The following is a 27,927-nucleotide window of genomic DNA, read 5'->3' as shown; positions in this document are numbered from 1 at the left end:
CCCACATCACAGACATTCTCAGACCCCTCAGAAGACCCCAAAACACCAAAACAAGGTCCTACAATATATGCGTTTTTCAAAGCAAATCCACTGTCTGGCTTCAGGCTGTGTGTGACCTGGTTTCTCTCTTTAATTTTATAGCTGTTGGTGGAAAGCTAACAGTGTAGTATGTCATGGTCAATATGTCAACCGCAAAGTGGGTACCATGTTACAGAAAGGTCCCAAGACTCACTTAGTACATTTCCCTTGTAACCTGAGAGGATATTAGATGAATCCTGGGGATCTGGAGCGTCCGATGTCAGATCCCCACGTCTCAGGTGCTAAGTTGTCTGCCTAGATTTTAGAGTAAATTTTACGTATGGTGGCAAAGAGAGTCTTTCTGGGGGTGAAGAGCAGGTTTAGGGAGCCAAGTAGGAAGGAGGGGCGGTGTGCCACTTTTTATGAGCTATCATTTCAACTTTTAACGCTTGTCAAACAAATCCTTAGGAATTTTGAAATGGAAAGCATACACGTCCCACTGCCTACCTGGGCTTCTTACTTTGCACTACTGCTCCTGAAAAGCATTTTTTTAATTTGTGAAAGTCGAGTTAAGGGCGCATCTTTGTTTAGTGTGTCACTTTTACCATGCTTATTGATATGCTAACAACCCCAAAGCGATTAAGGATTTGGGATTCCCCTCCCCCCTTTGCCACAGGGCAGGCAGGACGTCACTCAGAGAACTATGAAAGGTGACTTCGTTTATATTTTTCTCTTTGCAGTCCAGTTCCCCCGTAAGAGGCCAATTCTCAGTCACCCTAACCCCTCAAACATTTAGGGCACAGGGTTACACTTTTTGGTTGGTTCAGCAAAGATGGGAATTTTTGAATCTCTGAATAAGATATAATCTGGTAGCAATGATGTTTCTCTTGTGACTGAGTCATGAATGGTATACTCTTTTTTTTTTTTTTTTTAGGTAGATAAGAGCGTCATTTCCAAAAAGTGATGGAGGCTGGGGAGGATGCTCAGAGGCCCTGGGTTTCTAGTCTTTTCCTGGCTCAGTCCACTTTTCATGTATTGTTTAGAAATGGTTACGAAGTAGGAATTGTTGGGGCTAGAGAGAGGAATGAAGTGAAGACTGTGGGAGTTAAGGAGGGAATGACCTCAAGCCCCAAAGTGATGAGAATTCCGTAGCAGGGGAGAGGGTCAAAGTCTCCGGGGCTCTGAGAGCAGAAATCTGCTAAGACCAGCATTGGAGGCAGCAGTGGCTGCCTGTGGGGTCTGCATCATTGCATTCATAGTGCATTAGTAGCAAACCAGCTAAAAGAATCCACGATGCCCTCAAAACAGGTGGTTCGTGGGTAACAGGAAGTCCCCTTGTACTGTTTATTCAAGAACAAACCGTGCCTTTGAAAACACTAAAGTCATAATACAGGATCCTGGTAGGGTCTGGTCATCTTTGGGAAGAAGAATGGTTACATTAAGCCAGTGTTTTTCAAACTGTGGTTGTGACTCTGAATGTCATGACCCCATTTAATTGATCTTTGACCAGCCTCTTTTAGGGGAGTGTAATAGAAAAATCTCAGAGCATTTCATGTATATAATTTTGTGACATTTTTTGGTTTCAGTTGTGTGTATGTTAAAGGTAATATATGTGCTGGGTTGGAAAATGGGATAGAAAAAATGTAGTTCTTACAGTTGCTCCAGCTCCAAAAAGTAGAAGAATACTGCCTTAGGCAACTTTAAAAAGAAAAGGAGGGATTGATGGTGATATGTAATTCGTTGAGTGAGCAAACACCGCCCAACTGTTTTTTATAGATGCATGTGTATATGTGAGCATGCATGCATATGTAGTAAGTGTGTGCATATGTTTGCATGTGTGCGAGTGTGCATGTGTGTGATCTGATTCTGCCACAATGTCTAGGCAACAGTGTACTTCCTCCTAAGAATAAGAAGTCATAAGATTCAGGAGTTTATTTGAGGAGATGTTTTTCAATGTGATAATAATTTCAGAAAATCTGATGGGCAAACCTCTAGCCCCACATCAAGGTCCTGGAGATGCAAGAGATGCACCTCTTGCCATTGACTTAAAATTGTAAATAAGTCCTTAACATTTTTTTCAGGTCACTGTGTTTTTGCCGAAGCGCAAGCTGGTCAGCTTTACGATGGTAGCATAATTTCATGTGCTACGGATGAAGAAATAGTGTCAGCTGAGTTAGTTATGGTCCTTGCTTCAGGGGGCAAACTTCCTGAATATATTTCCCTAATGGATCCCTAGAAAAGCACCATGATTGCCTTAGGTTTCCAAACAAAATGAAAAATATTCTTCCTATCAGCCTTCAAAGTTTCCTATCTGATAACAAGCTAAGTGTAGAAAACCAAGCAGCCACACCTCAGGGATGCTGGCTAAGTCCTTCAATAGGAAGATGAGACATGATGATGCTCAAAAAGTCAGAGACACATTATCCCCTATAAGTGGAACATTTATTAATATTTTTAAGGTGCAAAAAAAAAGAGAGAGCGATGTAAAATGACAAGCATCTTCTTCTTCAGAGGTCTGCTTTGTAGCCCAGGAACTTGGTTGATTTGAACAGTATGTTCTACAAGGCTGAGGGCCTGGGCTCCGTCTCTAACACAAAGCAAGGACCCTGATCTTCAGTAACATGTGATGCTCCAGTCAGTTTTTTGTGAGTCCACACTGTTGGCCATAGGGGGCTTTAATTATCACCCCTTCCAAGGAAACAGATCTCCACCACCTCCACCACCACATTGAAAACAATCCAAAAGCATATACTTTCCTGATGCTTTGTATAGAATGTCAGGCAATTCCTAACAGTTGGCCTGAAAGTGAATCCACACGAGAGGCATCTGATGGGCAGATGGCTCCAGGACTTTCTCAAGGGAGAGAGAGAGAGCAACAGGAATGCTCCATGTTTGAGGAACGAGAACATGTTCAAAATGGAGCAGGCAGCTGCCACCGACTCCCTTCTTACAAGACCGGACAGCCTTTTTTTTCCCGATTTGAAAGTGGTCCCCCTGAACTGACACGGTTCTGCAGTTGGAGTGTTAGGTTTACCTTGCCATGTCCTCTGACACTTCCATAGAGGTTTATCTTACGCTGGGGATTGCTAACTCTTCCAAAACCTTGGTTTCTGGGACTTGTTTATTCAGCAGGAACCTACAAAGTCTCTGTTTTTACTTGACTGAAAGAAATGAATCCTCAGCATCTTGCGTCATAAATATAATGCCCTGGGAGAGAATACAGCAGCAAACCAGACACACAAGGTTCCCAGGAGCCCCAGGACCCAGTAGAACGCCTGGCACACCGTTGGCACTTACATATTCATTGAACAAATACAGGAATAGCGACTGGGCTGAGGTTGTCAAGGTCACAGTAGTATTTCCTCTCAATGCCTTGGGTCTCTGCAACCACAGACTTCCATCTCATCTGTTAGCCACAGCTTTCATTTTTTTTGGCCAATGTTATACTTGAATTTGATTCATACACTAAAAATTATGGACCATTATAAATATCTTGGATTTCCTCTGTGGGTACCTTTTTCTGGCCAAATCTTCATAGTCAAGAGATGTCAAGCCACAGTGCACTATTCCCAACTTGCCTGCAAAGATTTACTAAAATAAAATCAAATTGTCTTATCCAAGTTACAAAAACAAAAACAGTTATGAAACGTTTTGCTGTACAAATGCAGAATGATATAACTGTAGCGTTAACGTGTTTCAGTTCCACAATTGTAGTATCACACTGAACTTTCACAAATTGTCATTTTTCTTCCATTCAAAATAGTTCAGTTACTAAGGAATTACCTTTCCATTAATAATTACTGCAATGGATCATAAAACATGAGCTAGCATTCTCATCAGTTTTTATGCACAATTATATCATTGCTTAAGATCCCCATTTGCAAAGGAAAATTTAGAACAGCACAGTGGAAAACAAAGAAAAATCTCATTTTCTAAGGTAAATGTAGTCTAAGTAGTAGATAATTGAGGAGCTTATATATCATATCCTATTATTATCATTCTCAGTGGCTGAGTGCTAATCAGTTTAACTGCCTTTGAGCTATATATTTTTAAATGTGCCTAAAAGGTATAGTCTCACAGTAAATTTAAATGGCTTATTAAAGGCCTTTACATGGCAACAGTATCATGTCAGAGATGAATGGTATTTCTAATTTGCTAGCCGCTTGGGTCAAGTTTACTTTAAGCAGGAAGCGTATTTATACAAGTAACGGTCACACAAATGGCGTCTTGGGAAAAGCTGTTTGTGAGGGTTTAACGTTTTTGAAGTATGCTTTTGTATATCTTCTAAATAGGCATTTTACAGGCATTGGGCCAAAGTGCCTTAAACCCCGGCTCCTTAACTCAGGCGTAACTGCTGATGCTGCCTGAGTGCGGGAAGATCCATGGGACGTGCATCTTTAAGGGTGTGGCCGGGAGGGTCGGGGTTTGAGCCGCCTTCACTTGAATAACGCTTTTAGGGACTTTGCTACTTAAAGTACGGGGTGGGGGGAGGCAGCAGCATCTACAGCACCTGGGAGCTTGTGAGAAATGGGAAAACTCTACGGCACACCTACTGAACCAGAACCTGCAGTCAAACAAGATGCCCATGTGATTTGTAAGCACTGCCCCAGGACCCCAAAGCCTCCGCTTTCTGGTGGCCAAGCACAGGTCATGGCATCCCCTTCTCTTTCCTTCTCACTTCTAGAATCATCCTCTTTGGAGGATAATGTCCCCTCAGCCCATGTTTCCCTTTCTCATCACTCCCACACCCACTCCCCAGACCCAGATGAATTTCCCAATACCCAGAGTCCTGGCTTTTATCAAGAACCTAGTTCTCTTCTCCACCTGACATCATCGAGGGGCCTCCTGCTGCCGAATAACCTTGGGGAAGTCAAGGCGTTGTGAGAACTCGCAAGGCTTTGCCTTCATTCTGCTCTCCTGTGCCTGAGCTTCTCAGCCTTCATTCATTGTGCATTGAGATCCCATCCTTCTAAGCTGTCCACTAGAATCCAGTCAGTCTCCCCTTGCCATTTGAATCCCTTCTGAGAGGGGATTTATTCATCCCTGTTTCCACTCATGGAAAGCTGCCTTCCTCTAACGTAGCCATAGCTTCTCTGCTAATAATCGTGGGGGATTGAAAGGATGAAAGGGAGTCATGCCAGATATTCAGGGGACTTGCGGGCAGGGTTTACTCTGTAGAGGGAATTGCATGCAGTTACAGCCCACTTGGCAGCCCTCTGCTCACACTTCATTTGGTTCCACCCGTGCATCAGGAGGCTCAGCCTGCATCAGATGCCCAGAGGCAACTGGACTTCCAAACCAGACCCAGACTGGCCAGCCAGTTGGCCCCTAAAAGCCATTTGGTCCCTCGGTTCCAAACTGTGCCAGGGTGAAGGGCTTTACAGAAAAAGTGAACTGGGCGTTTAGAAGCACGTTACAAGTTTAGGCTCTGTGGGCCAGGGGTTAGCGCGGCCAATGATCAAGGGTACAATTTGGGGTCAACCGGGTGAGGACCCCTTCGGGCTCCTCTGGAGTGATCAGCACCCAGCACAGATTTCTTTAATCGGAGGAGACCGGCAGGGGGAGAAACAAGATTGCTTTCTGGCCGTAGTGAGTCCGAGGACCGCGTTTGCAGCTTCCGTTCTTCTTGAGACCAACGAACCAATTCTTTTCTGCATGCTTCTTGGATGCGTAGGTGTTGTAATGGTTTTCCTCCAACCTTTCCAGGAACAAACATTCCTCATTGGGTGTCTGCTAAAAAAAAATAAAACCAGGAAAGAGTAGAATGATTAGTGAGTGGTTTTAGATCGGGTTCCTCTGTCTACTGGCTGTGTGACCTTGGGCAAATTAGTGAGGCTCTCTGTGCTTCAGTTTCTTCTTCAGTGACATTGGGAAAATAACGGAACCTGTCTCTGAGGATAGAAAGGACGACTTGGAACGGGACCCAGTACATAACGAGCCTTCAATGTACATCTGCTATTATGTAAACTCCCCTCACATCTGCTGTGCTCAGGACCCTAGAGTCTCCCACTTGGGAAATCCTGAATGACTTTAAGTACCTTAAGGGTAGAGCTGGGTCTTTTGTCTCTGCAGAGGCCTGGCACCTAGGTTTGACCATGAAAAGCGTCCAAAATGGGTAAAACCAGACTGTGATGCAGTGGGGCATTCTTAAGTTTGGTCTTGAAGAATAAATGAAAACCTACCAATTATACTTTACACCCTTGTGATTTTCACCAACAGTATCAGGGTTTTACTTTAATGTTGTTATGAACATAAATGCTTGCATAAAATGTGTCCTAAGCATAAAACATGTCCTGGAACTTAAAGGATTTTTTTTTTCAGTGAGAATAGATTTTTTTTTTTTTTTTTGCTACTTATCAAAAGACTGGTACTTGTAAAAAAGAAAATCACAACTTTACTTTAAAAAAAGAAAGAAAAAATCACCCCAAAGCGCACCCACCCAGATATAGGCACCTACTAACAGTTGATGAACATCCTTCTGTACCTCTTTATGTATGAGCACACAGAGAGACATAGATAGGGCCATATCGATAGAAACTTAGGGTATTATCAAAATGGCATACTATGTCTGCTGTTTTAAAAATGGGTGATAAGGGCTTCCCTGGTGGTGCAGTGGTTGAGTGTCCGCCTGCTGATGCAGGGGACACGGGTTCGTGCCCCGGTCCGGGAAGATCCCACATGTCGCGGAGCGGCTGGGCCCGTGAGCCATGGCCGCTGGGCCTGCGCATCCGGAGCCTGTGCTCCACAACAGGAGAGGCCACAACAGTGAGAGGCCCGCGTACCGCAAAAAAAAAAAAAAAAAAAAATCGGTGATAAACCTATGAAAACATATTTAATCTCACTAGCAAGAAGATGCAAATTCAAAAATGATTTAATATGTTGGCTATAATATCTGCAAAGAGCAAAAAGATTTACAAGTCTTAGTATGGGGGAGAGTGTGGGAAATAGTCACTGTCAGACACTGTTGGTGAGATAAGTTGGTGGAAACTTTGTGAGGAGACTTTGGCAATAAGTATCAAAATTTAAAATATGCATTACCCTTGACTCAGGGATTTCACTTCTAGGAACTGACGCTTATGAGATAGTGGTATTTTCAAGGATGTTCTTTGAAGTATTGGCTATAATGGTGACATATTGGAAACAACGTAAATACCCATGGAAAGGTGATGGGTTAAGTGGATAGCGGTACATCCATACAGTGGGATCCAATGCAAATGTAAATTTATTAAGTTGGAGAGATAGTTAAAACATATTAAATAGTGCAATTACATTGAAAATACCTACCAACAGTTACTGTTTTACTAAAATTCATCTGTTAGAGTGGGAGGAATCCCAGTTCCTTGCCCTTCCTGTTTGTCAAGATTTTAGAATACATTTGTTATATTTGGATATAAACAGGAGTATTAAAATACATATGCTGTGTATGCACTTTGCTCCAATTCCAAGTCATGTGATCTCTATATTACCTCTTCACCCATATAGTGGTTGGTGAGTCCCTTTCTGGTGGTTTCCAGTCCTATTGTTTATTCTCTGTTTGTGGCATGTTTGTCTGTTAGACTGTCAGTCCTACTGAGGGAAGAGACGGAATCTTCTCAGCCTTGTGTCTCCCCCAAGACACAGAATTTTGCAGATAATAGGTGCACATCAGCTAGGTGATGAATGTAATCTGATTCTTGAGTTCATTAAAGTATTCAGAAAAGTTACCTTTGTTTAGTAAGGAACTACATAACAGGAAGTATTCTGCCCCTTTTTCATCTGTAGTCTGGTGCAGTGACAACTGGGTGAGACACTTCAGATCATTTTGGAACAAGATGGGACATAGATGTCATATTTAATTAGGTGACTCTGTTGCCTCTAGAGGAACTCATCCAGACATTATTGTTCGATGCACGTTGTCAAGGGTGGGAGGAGGTAGGCAGTTTTGGACCTGGGTGGGTTGCCCACTCTCCTGCAAGGGAGGACTCACCCCATGACACCACTCAGTGGGCGTCAGGCCTGTGTTCTGTGACGAAGCTCGGGGCGGCCACGTCCCCCACCTGATGTGTCTGTTACACTAGAGCAGTTGACACACAGAATGGCTGAGTCCCAGGCTGAGTCAGCAGGCCAAATTGGAGATGCTCTATCTGTGCCTCAACCAGGATTTGTCAGTGCTTACTGTGCACTTCGTGCAGTGCCACGGGCCCGGGGAGGAAGAGTTGATTCATGCCTATTGTTCTAATTAACTTCTTTTTTATATTTAGCATGCTTTTTCCCAATTACATAGGTGACAGATACCAACTGTAAAAAATTTGGAAAATTCAGAAAGGCATTCATATATTATAAAATCAGCCGTGTAGCACTCCCAAAGATAAATATATTAATGTTCTAGAGCCTTTCAGACTTATTTTTTTTAAATAAATATGTCCTTTCCACACACGTGAATTTGTATCAGGATGGATGAATACCTAAAATGGGTTAAGAGCATGAGGCAGAGCCCTGAGATATTTTAGAACTTATCTTTATCAATGGGGAAATATAAAAATTCGTAGGCATAATGTATTAATATCACCCTATGAACATGTCAGGTGAATCAGTGATGTCCAGGACTATGGTGGGAGAAGGGGGTGTCTGGAGCCTAGACGTATCTGGATTTAGGGGAGTCTTTATCAAATTTTTATACAAGTAAGAGAAGGTTATAATAAACATCAGAATTGATTTAAAGGAGGAAAAGCCATAAAATTGTAACACATAATGCAAGAAATAATGAGGGTAAGGGATTTGTAAACCGACTGCCTTATAGCTGCCATTGCTACACCAGTGGGCGGGTTCTGTGCGTTGTCTCTCTGACTCTTCTTAAGTATGTAAGTATGCGGTAATTATCCATTACTGTCCTCGTTTCACACAAGGTTCAGAGTAGGTGAGTAACTTGCCAAAGTGGCAGAGGCATGGGATTCATTTATGAGTCTGAGATTGAATGATTGATTGGCCTGTTGATTTTATTGCTGATTGGAAGGCCTGCCTGAAAAAAAAAGTCTACTCCCTATGTACCAGTCACTGCCTAGCTCCAAACCCTTTCAAGTTGTCCAAATCAATCCATATTTCAGCAAACAGCCTGCAGGAACTACCTGTTCCTCTGATGGTCTCATCTCCTGAGCCCTAGTGGGCAGCATGAAAAAAAATGAACTTGTGTTCACATCCCAAACTCTGGCTGAGATTACAGCTTCAAGAGGGAGTTTCCTTTGCCCATTGCTACTTGGCGATTTGATGTAAGTTAAAGGGAGCCCCAAACTAAAATCCCACCTACTGGGTGCCTTTTGGTAGACATCTTTCATAAAAGGGAGGAAGGGGGTTTGGTGAAGCCTTAATGTTCAGTTGTTAGGCTACAGAGAAAGGATCATTGAACTCCAGAAATATTTTCAAAACCTGCAGCCATTGGCTTCAGCTCTCTTTCCGTTCAAATCGTTTACCAGAGATACCAATGGGGACAAAATCAGATTGACCCTATTCTCTTCTTTTCTCACAAAGATCAATATGTACCGAGTCAAACATATATAAAGCATTAACTAGGAGAGAGATGGAGCAGGAGATGCAGCAGGATTTTAGCTACTGAATAAACTCTTGGACTTTGCTTCTCCAGGGCAAGGATGTGGCTTATTCACCTTTGCACCCTCTCAGTACCCAACTGTACTTGGACAACAGGAGGCGTTTGCTCAATGTTTGTTGAATTAAGTTATTAAACTTTTGTTTTCTTTTTTTTTTTTGCGGTACGCGGGCCTCTCACTGTTGTGGCCTCTCCCGTTGCGGAGCACAGGCTCCGGATGTGCAGGCCCAGCGGCCATGGCTCACGGGCCCAGCCGCTCCGCGGCATGTGGGATCCTCCCGGACCGGGGCACGAACCCGTGTCCCCTGCGTCGGCAGGCGGACTCCCAACCACTGCGCCACCAGGGAAGCCCAAGTTATTAAACTTTTTATCCTTTTAGGTGACGCTTCCAGAATAAAAGGGCTATTTTCAAAGTTTTATGCATGAAATATCAACTGCTAGAGTCTGGGCTCTGCAATTTTTGTAAAAAGCCTTAAGAGACACACCTACATAGCCCATAGTAGATGCTCAAGAAACATTTTTGGAATGAAATAATGAAGTGGGATTGGGTATTCTGGAGCGAGTGATTGGATGAGTTACTAAAATTTCAATCAATGTTTTTTCTCTTTGTCTATGTGATAATACGTTGGAGTATTTTGAGAGAATCCCGCAAGAAACTCTTTTATGTTTGTGCCTAAAATAAGGCAGGGTGGAGGGTGGGAATCCTGCTGGAAAAAATAACAAACAGAGACTAATTGACGCTTTATAGTTTGCATCACTCCATGTAACAAGATTTCTGGAAACCTCAAACCTTGGCCGAGTCTGGAAGCATGTCAGCCTCATACTTACTGAGCCGTACAAAAGCCCGTCGGTGTCCATGGCCAAGTACTGGCCAGTCTCCGTACTCTTTATATACACCTCCCCCACGCTTTCCGCACTGAGCTGCAGCTGAACTGAAATAAAAATAACATGAGCAAAAGTAAATAAACACTAAGCTTTTGCCGATAGGGCCTGGCGGCCAAGACAGTTAGCCACGGAAAATCCTGCTCATTCATCTCACAGAGCCCTCAAGGATGAGCCTCAAATTAATCAAAACATAGAAATACAGTTCCTTTTTCTTTGCCCTCCAAAGAAAGCTGTCCATTGGGAATCATGTTCTCGAGGGAAGGAGAGATGATGGCGGGCTCGCCCACCCATCTGCCTTGTTCGTTACAACGTGACCCCACCTGCACTTTACGGGGCACTGTCACAGGAGGAAACAGCATTCACTTCCCTGGCTCCATCATCCCAGTGATCTTGGGGGGATCATAGAGTCGGCAACCGGCCAGCCTGAGGGTGTTCAGTTTCCGTTATCAACCTGCTTTGGCAGGGGTACCTTTTTATGGCCCGGGCCTTCCTGGTGGGGGAGCTTCTCGTGGACAGATGGTTATTTTTCAAAATCTGATAGTGTTATTTTCCCAGATAGAAGAGGTTCCCAGGAAGTTAGATTGCTTGGCACATAAGAAACTCAGGTAACTCACCCACAATGAAGTTCAGTCAACCCCCAACCTCTGTGGCAACCCCACTGGGATACAGGCAGAGGGGAAACCCTGGCATTTGAAAGGGAGAATGAAGCAGCCACCTGGGATGGGAATGGTGCTTCTTACCTGGGGATGATTTTGTTCTAGAGGGGACAGTTAGCCATGTCTGGAGACATTTTTGGTTTTCCCAGCTGGGGTGGGATGGTGCTACTGGCATCTAGTGAGTAGAAGCCAGGGATGGTGCTAAATAAATATCTTACAGCGCCCAGGCAAGCCCTTCTCATCAAGGAATTCTTCAGCTCAAAAAGTCAATAGTGCCGAGGTTGAGAGACCTTGAAGTTGAGGGCGAGGACTGAGATACCCTGAGTTGCCTTCTTTCCATTTATACTGACTGATACTCCCATGGTGCCTTGCTCACTGCTGGATACCTCACTGGAGTCCCACTTGATAATTATTCATTTGTTCATCCTCCCCAGAGTGACTCTGGAGAGAGGTGATTTGATGGTTCCCATTTGGGAATTGAAATGAATTCTGGATTCTTCTGGAAAATTTCTTTGGTCATAGCCATTGTTATGATAAGGAGTGAAATCTAGACGGGGGACCAGTGAGCACCCAGCAGTTCTCTTGGAGTCAGCTGACCCCTCTAAGGGTTGACTTTGTCAAAGTTTGAGGCGCAAGGGGTGCTAGAAGGAATACAGGGTTTCGGTTGGCACCTCTAGACCCCTTGTTTTCACTTAATTTCTTAGAAATATATTCCCATGTTTCAGACTTGGAAACATAGAAGAGGAGATGGTGAATGTCTTCTCTCAGTCCTTCCAGCCTCCCACTCCCAACTGATGGGGCTACAGGACAGGCAGGATCCTTGCCCTTCCTCTGGGGCATGTTCTCCTGGGGAGACAGAGACAAACAAGTAAACTCCTCTGAGAATTTTTTTTTTTTTTTTTTTTGCGGTACGCGGGCCTCTCACTGTTGTGGCCTCTCCCGTTGCGGAGCACAGGCTCCGGACGCGCAGGCTCAGCGGCCATGGCTCACGGGCCCAGCCGCTCCGCGGCATGTGGGATCTTCCCGGACCAGGGCACAAACCCGTGTCCCCTGCATCGGCAGGCGGACTCTCAACCACTGCGCCACCAGGGAAGCCCCCTGAGACATATTTGGAATATATCCTTCTAGAGAGATGTTATCCCTCCTGCCTTTTTTTTTTTTTTTTTTTTTTCTCCTAAGCAAATGGTGAAATACCATACAGTTCTACACCTTGTGTTTTTCGCTTAACAACTGACTGGAAATCTTTCCACTTCAGTAGTTACCTTCTTTTTGCCAGTTGAATTGTGTTCCATTATGTGGCTGTACCATAATCATTTCACCACTTCCTTATTAATATGTCTGTATTTTCTCATTTCCCTCTTTTTTCCTTATCTTATGATTCATCCTAAGGGTGATACATAGTTACATCACCCTTATTGAAGATGCAGTTCTCTTGTCCTTGGAAGTCTTAGCCACAGAAACTCAGGGCCTCCTCTGGCAAGTGGCGTTTATTTAATTCACAGGAAGGAAAGCGGAAGCCACGATCTCCTTTCCCACCGGTCTTCCTAACTCTGCTTAGCTCTGAGAGGTAGGCATGAGAGCACAGACCAGAGGCCTCCCCTCTCCAGCCTCGGGTCACACCACTTGCTCCCTGAGTCATTGCCCCACCCCGAGCTCCCTCCTGCCTAAGGCTCTTGGCACACGCTCTGCCCTCTGGCTGGTATCTCCTCTCCCCTAATATTCACAAAGATGGTCCTTTTCCTTCCGGCCTCCGCCTAAAACTCCCTCCTCAGAGAGGCCTTCCCCACCCAAGTGCCCCTCCACACTCTGCACAGCAAGTCCTTTCAGCCAGGACCCCTGCCACCCTAGTCCCTGCATCATTGTCTTTCTCGGTCCCTGTTTGTTTCCTTCATGGCATTTTGTACAGTGTGCACTTATTTTTATCGTTTAGGGCTTTACTCATTAATTTCTACCTCCCCAGGGGACTGCACACTTGGGAGAAAGGGCAGGAATCTTAGCTATCCTGTTCCTCCTTCAGTCTCTAGTGCCTCCCATAGTGCCCTGTGCTCCGGGTACAGACAGTATGCATTTGCTGAATGAATGATGTTAGGCTGATCGTTGCAGAGATGATTCTGTTTGCCTATCATCAGTAAGCTGCGCGTTTTGAATTGTGTTTCCAGTAATGCTTTGTGGAGTGAAGTAGGATGGGGCCAAGTGGAGAGTTTGTAAGGGTCAAGGCTGGGCTCTGCCACTGACCAGCAGGGTGACCTTGGCTAGGCTGTTGAACCTTCAGGCTACAGTCTCCTTGTTACTAAAATGGGAGTGGTTTGGATTCAGTCTCTAGAGTTTTTTCAGCTCTAACAGTCTAGGACTCATGTAAATACATTTAATAACAATGCTGTATACAATAGAGTATTATTTGGCCGTAAAAAGGAACAAAGTACGGATGCACGTGGCAACATGGCTGACCCTTGAAAACATGCTAAGTGAAGAAGCCACTCACAAAGGACCACATATTGTATGATTCCATTTAAAAGAAATGTCCAGCGTAGGCAAACCCATAGAGACAGGAAGTAGGTTAGTGGTAGCCAGGGGCTGAGGAGGGGCTTGGAGAGAGAAGGGGAAACTGTGGTTAAGAGGTATAGGGTTTCTTTTTGGGTTAAGAGGTATAGGGTTTCTTTCTGGGGTGATGAAAGTTGATTATAGAGATGGTTGCACAAATCTCTGAATGTAAAAAAACCACTGAATTGCATACTTTAAATGGGTGAATTGTAAGGTATGTGAATTTATCTCAATACATTTTTTTTAATGCTCTGTATTTTCATTGGACTTCACGGTTTTCAGAGAACTTTCAAATGTATTTTGTATCAATTTCCCATCATAATCCTGTATCTTTAAGAGAGACCAAAGGAAGGGAATAATCGTTTACTGATTACCTACCATGTGCCAGGCATCATGCCGGTTTCTATCTTGATATAAAGAGTAAACAAAAGAGTTTGGACTCCAGAAGCAAACTGCATGAATTCAGATTTCGGTTTGGCTGTGTACTAGCTGTGTGATGATTGGGCATGGTATTTACCTCTATCTCCTTATCTATAATGATAGTATCTGCTTCATGGAATTGTGGGGTTTAATGATCTGATGCCTGGAAATGTCCAGTACGATGACGGCCATTTTTACTGTGTTTAGGTGCCCTCATCACTCTTCACAGCAGCCCTGGAGGAAGGTGGCACTGGCTCTGTCCCACAGGTAAGGAAACTGAAGTTTGGTAAGCGCATGTTTTACCAAACATTATACTTATAATCAGGGGCACAACCATGACCAGAACCCAGGCTCACCTATTTCAGGTATCCTACTTTTTCCTGTCTTTCATACAATACCTTGAGCTCCAGTTATCAGGGAGATTGGTCCAAATCAAGCCATATTCACTTCCCTCCTTGGTCCCCCTTGTGTTCAAGGTCAGACATGTACCAGATGGCAGATGACCATCCAGGATCCCATGTCATAGCCGTAGGATTGAGTGATGTTAGTTGCCTGGGACTTTCTTTCCACCTACCATCCATATAAGTAGGTATTTAGTCAGACGCATTATAGGTGCAACGAGAGTCCTAAAGGGCAAGTCCTTTTGGGTAATCCAGGAAAATCTTCTTAAACGGACGTCATTTTGTAGAGCAGTTTTGGATTCACAGCAAAAATAAGGGGCAGGTGTAGAAATTTACCATACGCCTTCTCCCCTGCATTACCATCATCCCCCACCAGAGTGATACAGTTGTTGTAACTGATGAACCTACACTGACACATCATTATCACCAAGGAAGAGGTTTTTTTTAAAGCTGTTCATTCTCTAGTCCATTTCTGTCCTATGCCTTAAATAGTGCCCGTTTGTCTCTCTGTGGGGCTAAGTAGGGTTGACTTTGCTGTCTGAGGAGTCCCGTCTTGGCTGTGTAAACGCCCCATGGAGGTAAACATGAAGCAGAGCTGCCTGGCACAGGACTCAGTCCTCGGCCCTGAGCCCCAACACCAGGGCTGTGGTACTGTTGAGAGTTCGTCTCAAGAGTTTCCTCTGTAAATATTATTTCTCCAGGATGTCCAAGTTTCATAGCTCATTTTCACTGGATTTCTTTCTGGCTGAGTTTCTTAAGCATATATCCTTCTGCTAGCAGAGCTGGCAGGAAGGAGTAACACCCAGCGCGTTGCTCGTGTAACTGACTAGGTGTCCAACTCCCTAGTGTGACTTCATTCCAGTTTTCCAAACCTACATCCTCCCGCGGCTGCTGCTCGGAGGTGGGAAGGAGAGCGAGTGAGAGAGGGGGGCTCAGAAAGAGAGGGAGGGCCTGGCCAACAGCCTGGGTGGAAGCAGCAGCTCCTCCCTCCTGGAGCAAGCAGGGGGCTCAGGGAAAGCCACCCAGTCACCACGTTTTCATGCACCGGCCATCGTGTGCTGGGCACTGTGCTCAGTGCCGGCAAGGTCCCTGCCTTCAGGGGCTGACACCCAGTTAGGGGTACAGACGACCCAGAGTGATCAAGCAGCACCGTAGCAAACACCCCACTTGTTTTTGAGCTAAAAGCAAACAAAAGTGCAACTACAACAAAAACTCTCTTTTTTCTCTCTCTCTCTCATTGTTTTCCCTTTCAAAGAAAAGCAGAAAATAATGTGCAGTGAAAGAAAGCAAATTGCAAAAGACTATTTATGATAAATCCTTGACGAAATTTTTGTAAAAAACATAAAACAATGCGCATAGCTCATGAATAGATAGGGAGTAAAAGATACAAATGTGCGCTCGATTCAGACCAAATGCATAGCAGTGACTGCTCTGGGGAGGATGAGAAGGATTGAGGCTGGGGAGGGGAGTGGAAGGAACTTTCCCTTCATCCTAACTCTTCATTTCTTTGAAGACACAGTTCTGAGGTAAGAACAGCCAGGTGACAACCGTGGTTCACTTTGGGTGATGGGGCTGCTGATGTTTTCGTACTTTTGGGGGGTGGGGGGTGGGTAGTTGATGTGTAAAGCCTGGTTCTTGGTTGGTGGGCAGACACTCAGTTTCTTGCTGCTGCTGACCCCTGCGGTGCTCTATGACCCAGTGCAGGCTTGACCTCAGGTACCATGTAGACCTGAACATAGGTATCTGCAAAAGGTGCGTCTTCTTAAGGGCAGACAGGGAACCAGGAAAGCTGGTGAAGGGCCACTAAAGCCACACCTGCTCTGTTCATTTTCTTCTTCCAGCACCTTCCACCAGGTTAGCACCCAGCGCACAGAGCAGGAGCATCTCTTCCCTCCCATACGGGGAATTTAGGACTTGCTCTCTATGAGCGGGAAGGTCAATGGCTCTGTAGCATCCCAAGGATGAAGGAACGAGTACTTTTTGAAAAACGAGACAAAACATTTAGCTCTATGGGAACTCAGTGTTCCCTAGTTCTGAAATGCGGACAGCGACTTTTGACTTAGCAGAAGAAATGGAAAGCAGTTTTTTTTTTTTTTTTTTCGGTACACGGGCCGCTCACTGTTGTGGCCTCTCCCGTTGCGGAGCACAGGCTCCGGACGCGCAGGTTCAGCGGCCGTGGCTCACGGGCCCAGCCGCTCCGCAGCATGTGGGATCTTCCCGGACCGGGGCACGAACCCGCGTCCCCTGCATCGGCAGGCGGACTCTCAACCACTGCGCCACCAGGGAAGCCCGGAAAGCAGTTTTTATAAAGGTACTCTAGTGATAGATACAAGTTTCTTAGAGAAATTCAAATTTATAAAGCACTGCAGGAAGGCTGGAGGCGTTTGCCTGGTGGATTCGTAACCATAGTGTCCCCAGTGGAATGCAATCCTGCTCCTTTTCTAGGAATGCCTTAGGGTGTGCTGGTTTGGAAATAGCTGATGTAGCAAAAGTAAATGTCAAATAACTGAAATGTACCAAATCGCCATTGCAGACCCTGCTCCTGCTTCATCCTTTGGACCCTCATCCTTTGGATGCCTTCATGCGTCTTTACTTAGGGGAACCTACGTAAGGAGGAATCCAGAGCTTTGAGTGGATATGCTGGTCCCCGACTAGATGTTCTTCCTTTTTTTCCTGAGGAAATATAAGCCGGTATCTCTGGCTTTCTCTTCTGCTCCTCAGACCCTTCCATTAGCTATCAATAGTAGTTGATTCACAGTAAGACACATGATCGCTTACTTTCCAAGGATAGAAAGAAAGAACAGGAGTTAGGAGCCTGCCAGTGGCAAGAGACATGAGCCTTGGGCACCATCCTAGTATCTTCCTGTCCTGCCCTAGGAATTTTTAAAGATAAGATTACAGCCGGTGCATTCAGCAGGATGAACGTCTGCAGGTGGGGGTTCTGCTTCTGCAGCACGTTCCTCCGTGGCCTTTAAAAGAGGCCTGCGTTCCACCTCTGCTCTCCAGAGAGAGGCCAAGAGAGATTACGTGCCTGGTTTATTCTGGGTTGGAGACTTCCCGTCCTTTGCCGTGTTTACCCAACATGAGGTCACCCTCATTCAGAACTCCGTGAGGTTGTTTTATGTCAGTGGCATTTATAATTAAAATGTAGCCACAAGCCGGGCGCCGTAAAACATTAGAGAAAGACGGAGAAGAAATAAAATGGAGTTTGTGGAAGAAAAAAGTTCCAGTGGTTTAGAATAGGCACACACACACACACATACACACACACACACACACACACACACACACACACACACACGAAAAAAACTTTTCTTAGAATGTGTGAAGGTGTCTGCTTCCCCTTTAGGGTCTGAAAAAGGTGCTTGGGAAATTTTGATATAGTCCATGGACTGTGTGATAGTTAAAAGTTTATCTGGAAAAACCCCTTCCGTATAAGCAGATAAGGGAGCGGTGGGGAGGAGAGGGAGGGAGGCCTTCGGCATGGCATCCCGCCGGGGAGAGCGTGCCTGCCTGCCTGGACACTAGCCCCTCTTTCTGATGCCTGACAGCCTGGCCCAGCTCTGCCCACCATGGTCCTCTGAAAAGCTGTTTTCACTTTTGGCCCAGGCTTATGGGGAACACAGTGCCTTCACCATTAGGTGCCAAGTGGTAGCAGAACCGGAGTCCGGACTGCCCCCAGAACTAGGGGCAGGAGGGATTCACTGCAGGGAAGGAGCCTGCCCTTTCTAAAGGGCTGCAGAGCAGGGTTCTTGGGACCAGTGAACTCCTCTACTGCCTTTAGGATGTGGTTTGATTTATAAATATTTGATTGGCACACACTTTGCTCAGGAACATTTCCATTTGTGTGGTGAGTGGTGCCGGTAATCCCGCTCTCCGTGCAACCTCCTACGTGCCTGGCGAGGCGAGGGGGTGCACGCCGCAGGAGGGGCTGCAGGTTTGGGATGCTCGTGAGCATCTCCCTATCCTTCAGTTGCTGTTCCAGTGATGAATCCCATCCAGGAATAAGTCACGGCCCCCTTAGGCAGAGAGGGAACTCTAGCAGGAAGAGCAGAATCGGGCATGGAGCTCCTCCTTGCTTTGCCCAAGACAGCTTGCCGTGCGGAGAGGTCAGACAGGGCAGGGCTTGTGGGGCTGGCGCCTGGGCATGAGGTACCTGCATGCCAGGCCTTCAGAGCTCCAAGCCTGGACAGTCTCGGAGACGCTGAGATGGAGGGAGCTAGTGTAGCATCTGGCTTATCTCAACAGACTCCCAAGATCATATGGTTGGGTAAGGAAGGCCGAGCAAGCTTCAGGAGGAGGATGATGATGATGATGATAAATACCATGTTCCAAGCGCTTATCATGGGCCTGGCAGGATGTTAAACACTTAAACACTTTCACAAACTACCACAGTTAGAATTGCTACTTTTCTATGAAGGTGGGTACTGTTGCCATCCTTGTTTTTAGAATGAGGAAACTGAGGCACGTGGAGGAAAAGTAGCTTCCCCAAGGTGACAGGAAACCAGTAAACAGCAGTGATGGGCCCTGCACCTACACCCACCTGACCTACACGGTGGACTCTGTGAATTCAGCAGGTTTATTTGATCAGTGTGCGGGATGCACGGCTGTGCTGTTGGTGTCGGGGGTGGTAGTGGGCTATGGAGAGGGTCCTGGAAGATGCAGCTGTGGGTCGGTGCCAGGTTTCCCAGTTGCTGGCTGGTGCCAGGCCCTGTGTTCACAGGGTTAGTTCACAGGGCAGTTAGTTTTGAATGATAATTAATAACCTCACAGGATCGTGGCTAAGAGGAAATGAAAGAGTCTAGTGAAGTGCTTGGCATATATCAGGTGCTAGATAGATATTTATGGAATATATTGTTGAATTTGAATTTACCTGCCACCAACACAATTCATTAACTCATCAAGTTAATATTTCTTGAGCATGATCCCAGCTGCCAGGCAATGTGCTAGACACACAAATTGCAGTGTTGAGCTGTAAGAGACAAAGTCCCCGTCCTCAGGGAGCCCAGCGAGGGAGAGAACCATTAAATAATCGCACAAGTAAATGTGAAGTGATAACCCCAAGGAGGGCTGCCTGGTCCACGAGGCGCTCCTCAAACGCCCTGTGTCTGAGATGGAGCAGGTCCTCTTTCCCTGCCCCTGTTCCTCCTCCAGGAGCCTCCCTCTCCTGGTGACACGACCATTTACTAGCCTCCCCAAGTCGAGCCCTAGGAGTCAGCATGAAGCTTCTCACACCCTGCCCCCCATGCCCCTTCTCGCAGTCTGCAGCTCTCCTCTGTCATCCTGCCTGGCCTTCCTCGTATGGCGAAGTAACAAACGTCCACAGTCTGCATTGCTAATTTCCTACAGCAGTGATTTGAGCCATCGTAAAGGGATGAACCAAAAACATCTTCTCTGCAGGCCAGAAATTCCCACCAGTGGAGACCTTGGACTCAGGTCTACATTACAGCAGCCCATACATAGTCATCCATCGTAGTTTATACCACTCCAAGCAAGGCCTTGTGTTAGGTTCTAGGAAACTGATTCTCTTGGAGGTAGGAAGAGGACACATTTTTGAAAACTTCCCTATCTTGCCCAGGGCAGATCAGCTGGCTGGGGACAAAGAAAAGCTGTGGGTAGGACCTTCAAGATGATGGAGGAGTAAGATGTGGAGATCACCTTCCTCCCCACAAATACATCAAAAATACAACTACATGTGGAACAACTCCTACAGAACACCTACTGAACGCTGGCAGAAGACCTCAGACTCGTAAAAGAAGAAGTAAAACTGGGACTTCCCCTGGTGGTGCAGTGGTTAAGAATCCGCCTGTCAATGCGGGGGACACGGGTTCGATCCCTGGTCAGGGAAGATCCCACATGCCATGGAGCAACTAAGCCCGTGTACCACAGCTACTGAGCCTGCACTCTAGATCCCGTGTGCCACAACTACTGAAGCCTACGCACCTAGAGCCCATGCTTCACAACAACAGAAGCCACCACAATGAGAAGCCTGTGCACTGCAATGAAGAGTAGCCCCTGCTTGCTGCAACTAGAGAAAGCCCACAGGCAGCAATGAAGACCCAAGGTAGCCAAAAAAAAAAAAAAAAAAAGTAAAACTGTCACTGTTTGCAGGTGACATGATACTATACATAGAGAATCCTAAACATGCTACCAGAAAACTACTAGAGCTAATCAATGAATTTGGTAGAGTAGCAGGATACAAAATTAATGCACAGAAATCTGTTGCATTCCTATACACGAACGATGAAAAGTCTGAAAGAGAAATTAAGGAAACACTCCCATTTACCCTTGCAACAAAAAGAGTAAAATACCTAGGAATAGACCTACGTAAGGAGACCAAAGACCTGTATGCAGAAAACTATAAGACACTGATGAAAGAAATTAAAGATGATACAGACAGATGGAGAGATATACCATGTTCTTGAATTGGAAGAATCAACATTGTGAAAATGACTATACTAGCCAAAGCAATCCACAGATTCACTGCATTCCCTATCAAACTACCAGTGGCATTTTTCACAGAACTAAAACAAAAAACTGCACAATTTGTATGGAATAACAAAAGATCCCGAATAGCCAAAGCAATCTTGGGAAAGAAAAACGGAGCTGAAGGAGTCAGGCTCCTGGACTTCAGACTATACTACAAAGCTACAGTAATCAAGACAGTATGGTACTGGCACAAAAACAGAAATATAGATCAATGGAACAAGATAGAAAGCCTAGATATAAACCCATGCACATATGGTCACCTTATCTTGATAAAGAAGGCAAAAGTATACAAATGGGGAAAAGACAGCCTCTTCAGTAAGTGGTACTGGGAAAACTGGACAGCTACATGTAAAAGAAGGAAATTAGAGTACTCCCTAACACCATACACAAAAATAAACTCAAAATGGATTAAAGACCTAAATGTAAGGCCAGACACTATCAAACTCTTAGAGGAAAACATAGGCAGAACACTCTATGACATAAATCACAGCAAGATCCTTTTTGACCCGCCTGCTAGAGAAATGGAAATAACAAAAATAAATAAATGGGACATAATGAAACTTAAAAGCTTTTGCACAGCAAAGGAAACCATAAGCAAGATGAAAAAGACAACCCTCAGAATGGGAAAAAATATTTGCAAATGAAGCAACTGACAAAGGATTAATCTCCAAAATATACAAGCAGCTCATGCAGCTCAATATCAAAAAAACAAACAACCCAATCCAAAAATGGGCAGAAGACCTAAATAGACATTTCTCCAAAGAAGATATACAGATTGCCAACAAACATATGAAAGGACGCTCAACATCACTAATCATTAAAGAAATGCAAATCAAAACTACAATGAGGTATCACCTCACATCGGTCAGAATGGCCATCATCAAAAAGTCTACAAACAATAAATGCTGGAGAGGGTGTGGAGAAAAGGGAACCCTCTTGCACTGTTGGTGGGAATGTAAATTGATACAGCCACTATGGAGAACAGTATGGAGGTTCCTTAAAAAACTAAAAATAGAACTACCATACGACCCAGCAATCCCACTACTGGGCATATACCCTGAGAAAACCATAGTTCAAAAAGAGTCATGTACCACAATGTTCATTGCAGCTCTATTTACAATAGCCAGGACATGGAAGCAACCTAAGTGTCCATCGACAGATGAATGGATAAAGATGTGGCACATATATACAGTGGAATATTACTCAGCCCTAAAAAGAAATGAAACTGAGTTATTTGTAGTGAGGTGAATGGACCTAGAGTCTGTCATACACAGTGAAGTAAGTCAGGAAGAGAAAAACAAATACTGTATGCTAACACATATATATGGAATCTAAAAAAAAAAAAAGGTTCTGAAGAACCTAGGGGCAGGACAGGAATAAAGATGCAGACATAGAGAATGGGCTTGAGGACACGGGGAGGGGGAAGCTGGGACAAAGTGAGAGAGTGGCATGGACATACATACACTACCAAATGTAAAATAAATAGCTAGTGGGGAGCAGCCGCATGGCACAGGGAGATCAGCTCGGTGCTTTGTGACCGCCTGGAGGGGTGGGATAGGCAGGGTGGGAGGGAGACGCAAGAGGGAGGTGATATGGGGATGTATGTATATGTATAGCTGATTCACTTTGTTATAAAGCAGAAGCTAACACACCATTGTAAAGCAGTTATACACCAATAAAGATGTTAAAAAAAATTTAAAAAAAGGAAGACCTGTGAACGTAGGTTTTTTGTTTTTTTGTGTTTTTGCCTTGTAGAGCTGGAAGGAGTACAGTTCTACCTTGCATGATTTATGTAGATTTCCCTAAATATTTGATTGGCTTTTAGAAATATTCTTCCTGAAGGAAGTCTTAGAGTACAGCTCTCTACTTGTCACCATGGCCTCCAGTCATGCTCAAACTAATGATCAAAGAATAGAAACCATTCCATCGCCAGGCTGTGCCAACCACTCAGGGATCATCCACTCCATGCCTGCCCAGGTTGATTCTGTTTCTGAAGAAACTTGAAATTCAAAAGGCTTGTGGCAGTACCGTCACTGGGCAGAAGAGGGCAACAGAACCCCATTTACAGGGCGCATCCCTGGTAGGAAGGGAGTCCTCTTGGCTGCAGGATCTCACATAAGAGTTTTCAGCTTTGTCAGGTACACAAGGCAGTGCTGCTCTTCCCGTTGCACAGGTGAGGAAACTGAGCCTCAGTATTTTCCTCCAAGATGAGATAGCTGGGAACCCTGGAGACTTTTACATTGCTAGACAAGAGAGAACGATTGGAAGGGTCTTGGGGCTGGGGGATGGGAAGCTGCTTTGGCAGCACTTTATGCAAAATGGAGAGAATGGTAATTGTCTAGTGCTGCTTCAGTTAGAAAGTGGAAGCATAGGAATATGAACTCAAGGTTTCTGTCTCTAAATCTAGGGCCCCTGACTCTGCAGGGGCCATGTGGATGATCCAGCTCTCCTGGCACTGACAGGTACGGGGATGTATTTCTGCTCACTCACCCGACTTTGACTTCTGCCCTCCTTGTCCCTTGTTCTTAGTTCTACACTAAGTAAATAGGCCAACGCAACGACTCTGAATGTTGCCAGAGAGGCCTTGAATCAAAACCTGAATCTAGACCCTTGGCCTTCCTGGAGGGCAGTGTTATTGAAGAGAAGAGACTAGGCAAGGTCCTCAAGCGTTGTACTGTATCTCCATGTGCCGCGTTGAATACATGGAAGTCTTGGTGGTGGTGGTGGTGACAGTGGTGGCAAGAATAGCCACACGTGCTGAGTTGTGGCTCTGCGTCAGGGGACTGTGTCAAGAACTTTCACTGCGTTATCTCACGGAACCCTCCCAAGGAGCCTGTGAGGCAAGTAATATCATTCTTATTTAATACGTGAGAAAAGTGAGGCCAAAATGGTTAAGTAACTAGCCCAAGTTCACTTGGAAAGTAATTAATCCAGCATCACTTGTGTGCAGACCTCCTCACACACACTCCTACGCTACCGTATGCTGCCCTCCAGGGCTCCTGACATCTGAGGTCGGGCAGCTGAATTCGCAGCGCTATGCAGAAGTTGTCCCAAAGTTCCGTACCCAGAGTGCAGTCTATAATGTTAACAGTGAAGTCATCTACCATTTGTACAGAAATTCCAGTACTTGGAATTGTAATTGTAGCTTCTTGTTACCCCAGAATTTAAGGTTTCCCAGAAGAGCCAGCTTAACGCCGTGGAACACATCACCAAGGTTGTTTTTTCTCCTGGGACTCTAAGGACCAGAGAGCATTCCCGTTGGTTCGGAAAGCTAAGACTTATTAGAAACGTTTAAAACCTTTGAGAAATTACAACTTGTTCCCTTTGTGTTGTATGAGGCAGATCACATGAATTGTGTAGCTTGTCTGACACAACACAACAGACTGCAGTCTGAGTCCATTTATTTGCAGTAAACATTGCTTCTGTAGGTGTTTGACCTACTCAGCAGTCTTTTTTTTTGCTTCACTCTGGTACCTGTTTTGCATCGGGTATAAGGCATTCAACAGGCCCATCTGAAGACAAGCCATCTAAACCAAGCTAAAAAATTCTAACCCTGCAGCGTCCAGCCCCAACCTCAGTCTTCCTGCTTCTCATCTCAAGGGTCTGCTTGGTGGGCGGGAAGGACAGGACAGTGCCGCCTGGTTTGGTAAGCGCTGGCTTCCGTCCCCACCACCTGTGCATCTGAGGATGGAGAGTGAGCGCCACTGGGGTGACCGTTAGTGCTTAGTGCCTGCAACCTTTGGTGCATATCGTGTGAATAAGAAAGACTACCTGATATAGAAACCATCACATCAAAGCCAGTGTTCTGCATTTCATTTTAAAGCCATCCTGCAGCAACCTTAATTTCCACCCGTGCTATTCTGTGTCTGCTGATTTCATCCACACGTTCCTTCTCTTGGTGCGTGACACGTCTGACCCTACAGACCCTCCTATCAGGGACCAGATCTGACTTCTGGCTCCTCTCCAACATCTAAAGCCTTGGTGGTGCTCAGGGAATCCCTGAGCACATCACAGTAGGACCCAGACACCTAACATCAAACATACACACCACCGCCGGAAGTACTAAAGCACAACGAAGAGATTTTGTTTCTTAGATAGTCGAGGAGATTCTTTTCTCCAAGGTCATACCTCCATTTATCAACACCATCTGGGAGCTGGGCTGGCAGGAAAGCCCGGAAGAGATAGTCGGCCTTTGGCTGGAATCGCTCTTGCCCTTTGGTTTCTATAAGGTCTGGAGAATGACTTCACTCCTCCCGGTTACCCCAAACACATCTGCACAATATGCAGATGTGAGAGCAAGCACAACTTATGATGTGTAAGACTACGATTATGAACTAGGATTTCACAAATCAAGCCCAGTAGGAAGATAACCTGGAGAGTCAGTTAACTTGAAATTGAGCCCATGTCTTTGGGGGGGGGGGCGGTTTGCCAACCCTGCCCCTTGTGGCCCTTCCTGTCATGGAGCGAGCAGGGCCCTGGGGACCAGACCTCTCGCTAGTTACAGAAATCTGGAACAACTGAACATTGGTAGCCAGTCTGATCTCACAGCAGTTGTGTTAGGTCAACAGAGAGTCCTCTTAAACTCTTGAAATAGGACCTCTTTAGGCAGGCTGTAGCCTTCACAACTCCCCCTTTTCCACACGTAGACCCTTTACACCTTGTTCCCCCTGCCTCTGAGGGTGTCATGCCTGAATAGAGCCTTGGGGAAGAGGGTACAGCCCTTCTTTAGCTATCCTCCCTTCTTCCGTCCTTGACTAAGGAAGGCACCAGAAAGGTGAGATGGGTGCTTACTGTGCTGGTCACTCCTGTCCCTTGTCCCATCCACTGTGCCATCTGGAAGGATCCTCAGGAAGTGGCCCCCGTTGCTACAGTAGAGGAGTTTGGGCTTCTTGTAATTCCCTGGAGGCAGATTAAACTTCTCGGTCAGGGCTGTGAAGGTTGTGATTTCCCCTTCAGCCATGGCTGAGCAGCTCCTGGTTATGGCGCTTTCAAGGCTGTAAGAAATTAAACAACCCTGTAGAACGTTCTTCCAGCGAAGGTGCAGCGTGCACTTTCAAGAAGGGAAGGAGAGCCTCAGGGCACAGGCTCCTGGGCGGGTGGTAACCACAGACTGCCCAGGTGCTGTCCACAGTAAACAGGCCTGTGCTGTGGCCAGTGGTTAAGGAAGGATGGTCCCTGGTAGGGGAGGGATTTTCAGGCATGTCGCACTTCCCAATTGGACACAGCTCTGGACCAGGCTGTGTGTTTTTTAGAACATCAAATTTGATCATTTGGCGGAGAGGAAAAAAAATAATGTTTTGGTTCCTCCTTCTGATCCACACACATCCTCAAATTAAACGCCGAAGTTGCACTAAAATAACACTCAGGGTCTGGCTGAAACCCGCAAATGCCGAGAGGCCAGCACTGAGGTTGTGCCCTCCACCCTCCCACTGTTTTGGCCAGGTGCTGAGGCCCTTGTATGGAGATAGCCCCGGGAGCTTGGGCATGGGAGACCCATGGGGAAGGCGGGGGCGGGGTAGGTGGCGGTGAGGGGCATTTCCGAGGCAGCCAACAGTTAATTTGTAAAGGACAGTTCTGGGTTTACTGGTGGGAACAGAACCAGAGCTGGAGAAGAAGGCACGTGGAGGTGTTGTGTTTGTTTGTTTTTTTTTTTGCGGTACGCAGGCCTCTCACTGCTGTGGCCTCTCCCGTTGCGGAGCACAGGCTCCGGACGCGCAGGCTCAGCGGCCATGGCTCACGGACCCAGCCGCTCCGCGGCATGTGGGATCCTCCCGCACCGGGGCACGAACCTGTGTCCCCTGCATCGGCAGGAGAACTCTCAACCACTGCGCCACCCGGGAAGCCCCCATCAGTGGGGTTTGTTAAATGGCAGTCACTGCCAAAGGACATTTTATGGGGTGGAGCATTTTGAAGGTTCTGCTAGCAATTGCCTGGGTCCACAGCTTCCTGTATATCGTCAGATCACACAGGGAAGACGGTAGTCTGTTCCTAGGACTAAGGCCATCTTCCTCCTAATTATTTTCTAATGAGACATACTTACTGTTGACACAGAAACCACCATACTGCCTATTATCATCCTCTAATGTTGTATATACCCACTATATACAAATTTATATTTTTAGTGTGAAAATGCATCCGTGACACCGCTGAGGACTAAAAAGCAAAGCCAATAAACATTAGTATTTTAAAATATCTACTTACCCCACCATTTAGGAGAATGAATTGGTGCTGACTACAAGGACGGTACAAGAAAGAGGTGAAGAGGAGACTTGGAAACCAACATGAGAACTTCATCTTACAAGAGCGAGTAGGTGCTCATTGTACACGTTGATTATCAAGTGGCCTTATCATAATAATGATCATCATTAACATATTGTGGGCTGCAAGTTAACTCCTGTCCTCCTCACCATAATTCTTTGAGGCAGATGCTAATGTTATCCTCATGTTTTTATAAAGTGAAACCAAAGCTTACAGCTGCTCAGTGGCCTGTCCGAGGTCAACAGCTAGGAAGTGAGCCTCAAAAGGGGTCTGTTGAAAGAAAGCCCTAACTTGCCTTTAATAGCCATGACAAGGGGAAGTGACTTTACTGGGACCGCAGTAGTAGTATTAGAAGCGGGCATTTTACCCATTGCCTGGCACATACATCTGCCCCCACGACCTGATCATTCTTTAAGTTACTCATCTGTGACCCAGGTATTGGCTGTCACCACCCACAGCCTCTGCTTTTGCCCCCATGCATCTCTTCATTTCCCAGAGAACCCAAGTCACCAGGTGTTAGGAGCCCTGTGAGCTTGACGGAAGGCCAGCCAGCCTCCTGCATTTCTCACACTCCCATCCATGCATCCCTGGAGCGGCCTCACGGAGCTGCTCGCATAGAAGGTAATTCCATCAGAAATCAAGGGAGCAATCTGGGTGATTTGTCCCGGTGACTTTGGAA

The 27,927-nt window shown here is 45.8% G+C and overlaps 1 protein-coding gene across 4 annotated transcripts in view; it reads right to left on the bottom strand.

Moving 5' to 3' along the window:
- Positions 1–2,441: 2,441 nt before the first annotated feature.
- The window catches only part of FGF1 (fibroblast growth factor 1), a 102,823-nt gene continuing 77,337 nt past the window's right edge, over positions 2,442–27,927 (bottom strand). For 2 of the 4 annotated variants that reach the window (XM_027081745.1, XM_027081747.1), the window contains exons 2-4: positions 25,782–25,984; positions 10,427–10,530; positions 2,442–5,751 (exon numbers count right to left, since the gene is read on the bottom strand). In XM_027081745.1, coding sequence (XP_026937546.1) covers positions 5,557–5,751; positions 10,427–10,530; positions 25,782–25,950 — 468 coding nt within the window. In that variant the 5' untranslated portion in view covers positions 25,951–25,984 and the 3' untranslated portion in view covers positions 2,442–5,556. The remainder of the gene's footprint in view (positions 5,752–10,426; positions 10,531–25,781; positions 25,985–27,927) is intronic. The other 2 variants (XM_027081746.1, XM_027081748.1) reach the window with 2 other exon arrangements.

The sequence above is a fragment of the Aethalodelphis obliquidens genome, unplaced genomic scaffold (assembly GCF_003676395.1).
Source record: "Aethalodelphis obliquidens isolate GAN/ISIS:26980383/991018 unplaced genomic scaffold, ASM367639v1 scaffold45, whole genome shotgun sequence".
Classification (NCBI taxonomy): Eukaryota; Metazoa; Chordata; class Mammalia; order Artiodactyla; family Delphinidae; genus Aethalodelphis; species Aethalodelphis obliquidens.
The sequence above is the reverse complement of the archived record's forward strand: the minus strand, read 5'-3'. Positions and strand labels throughout refer to the sequence as shown.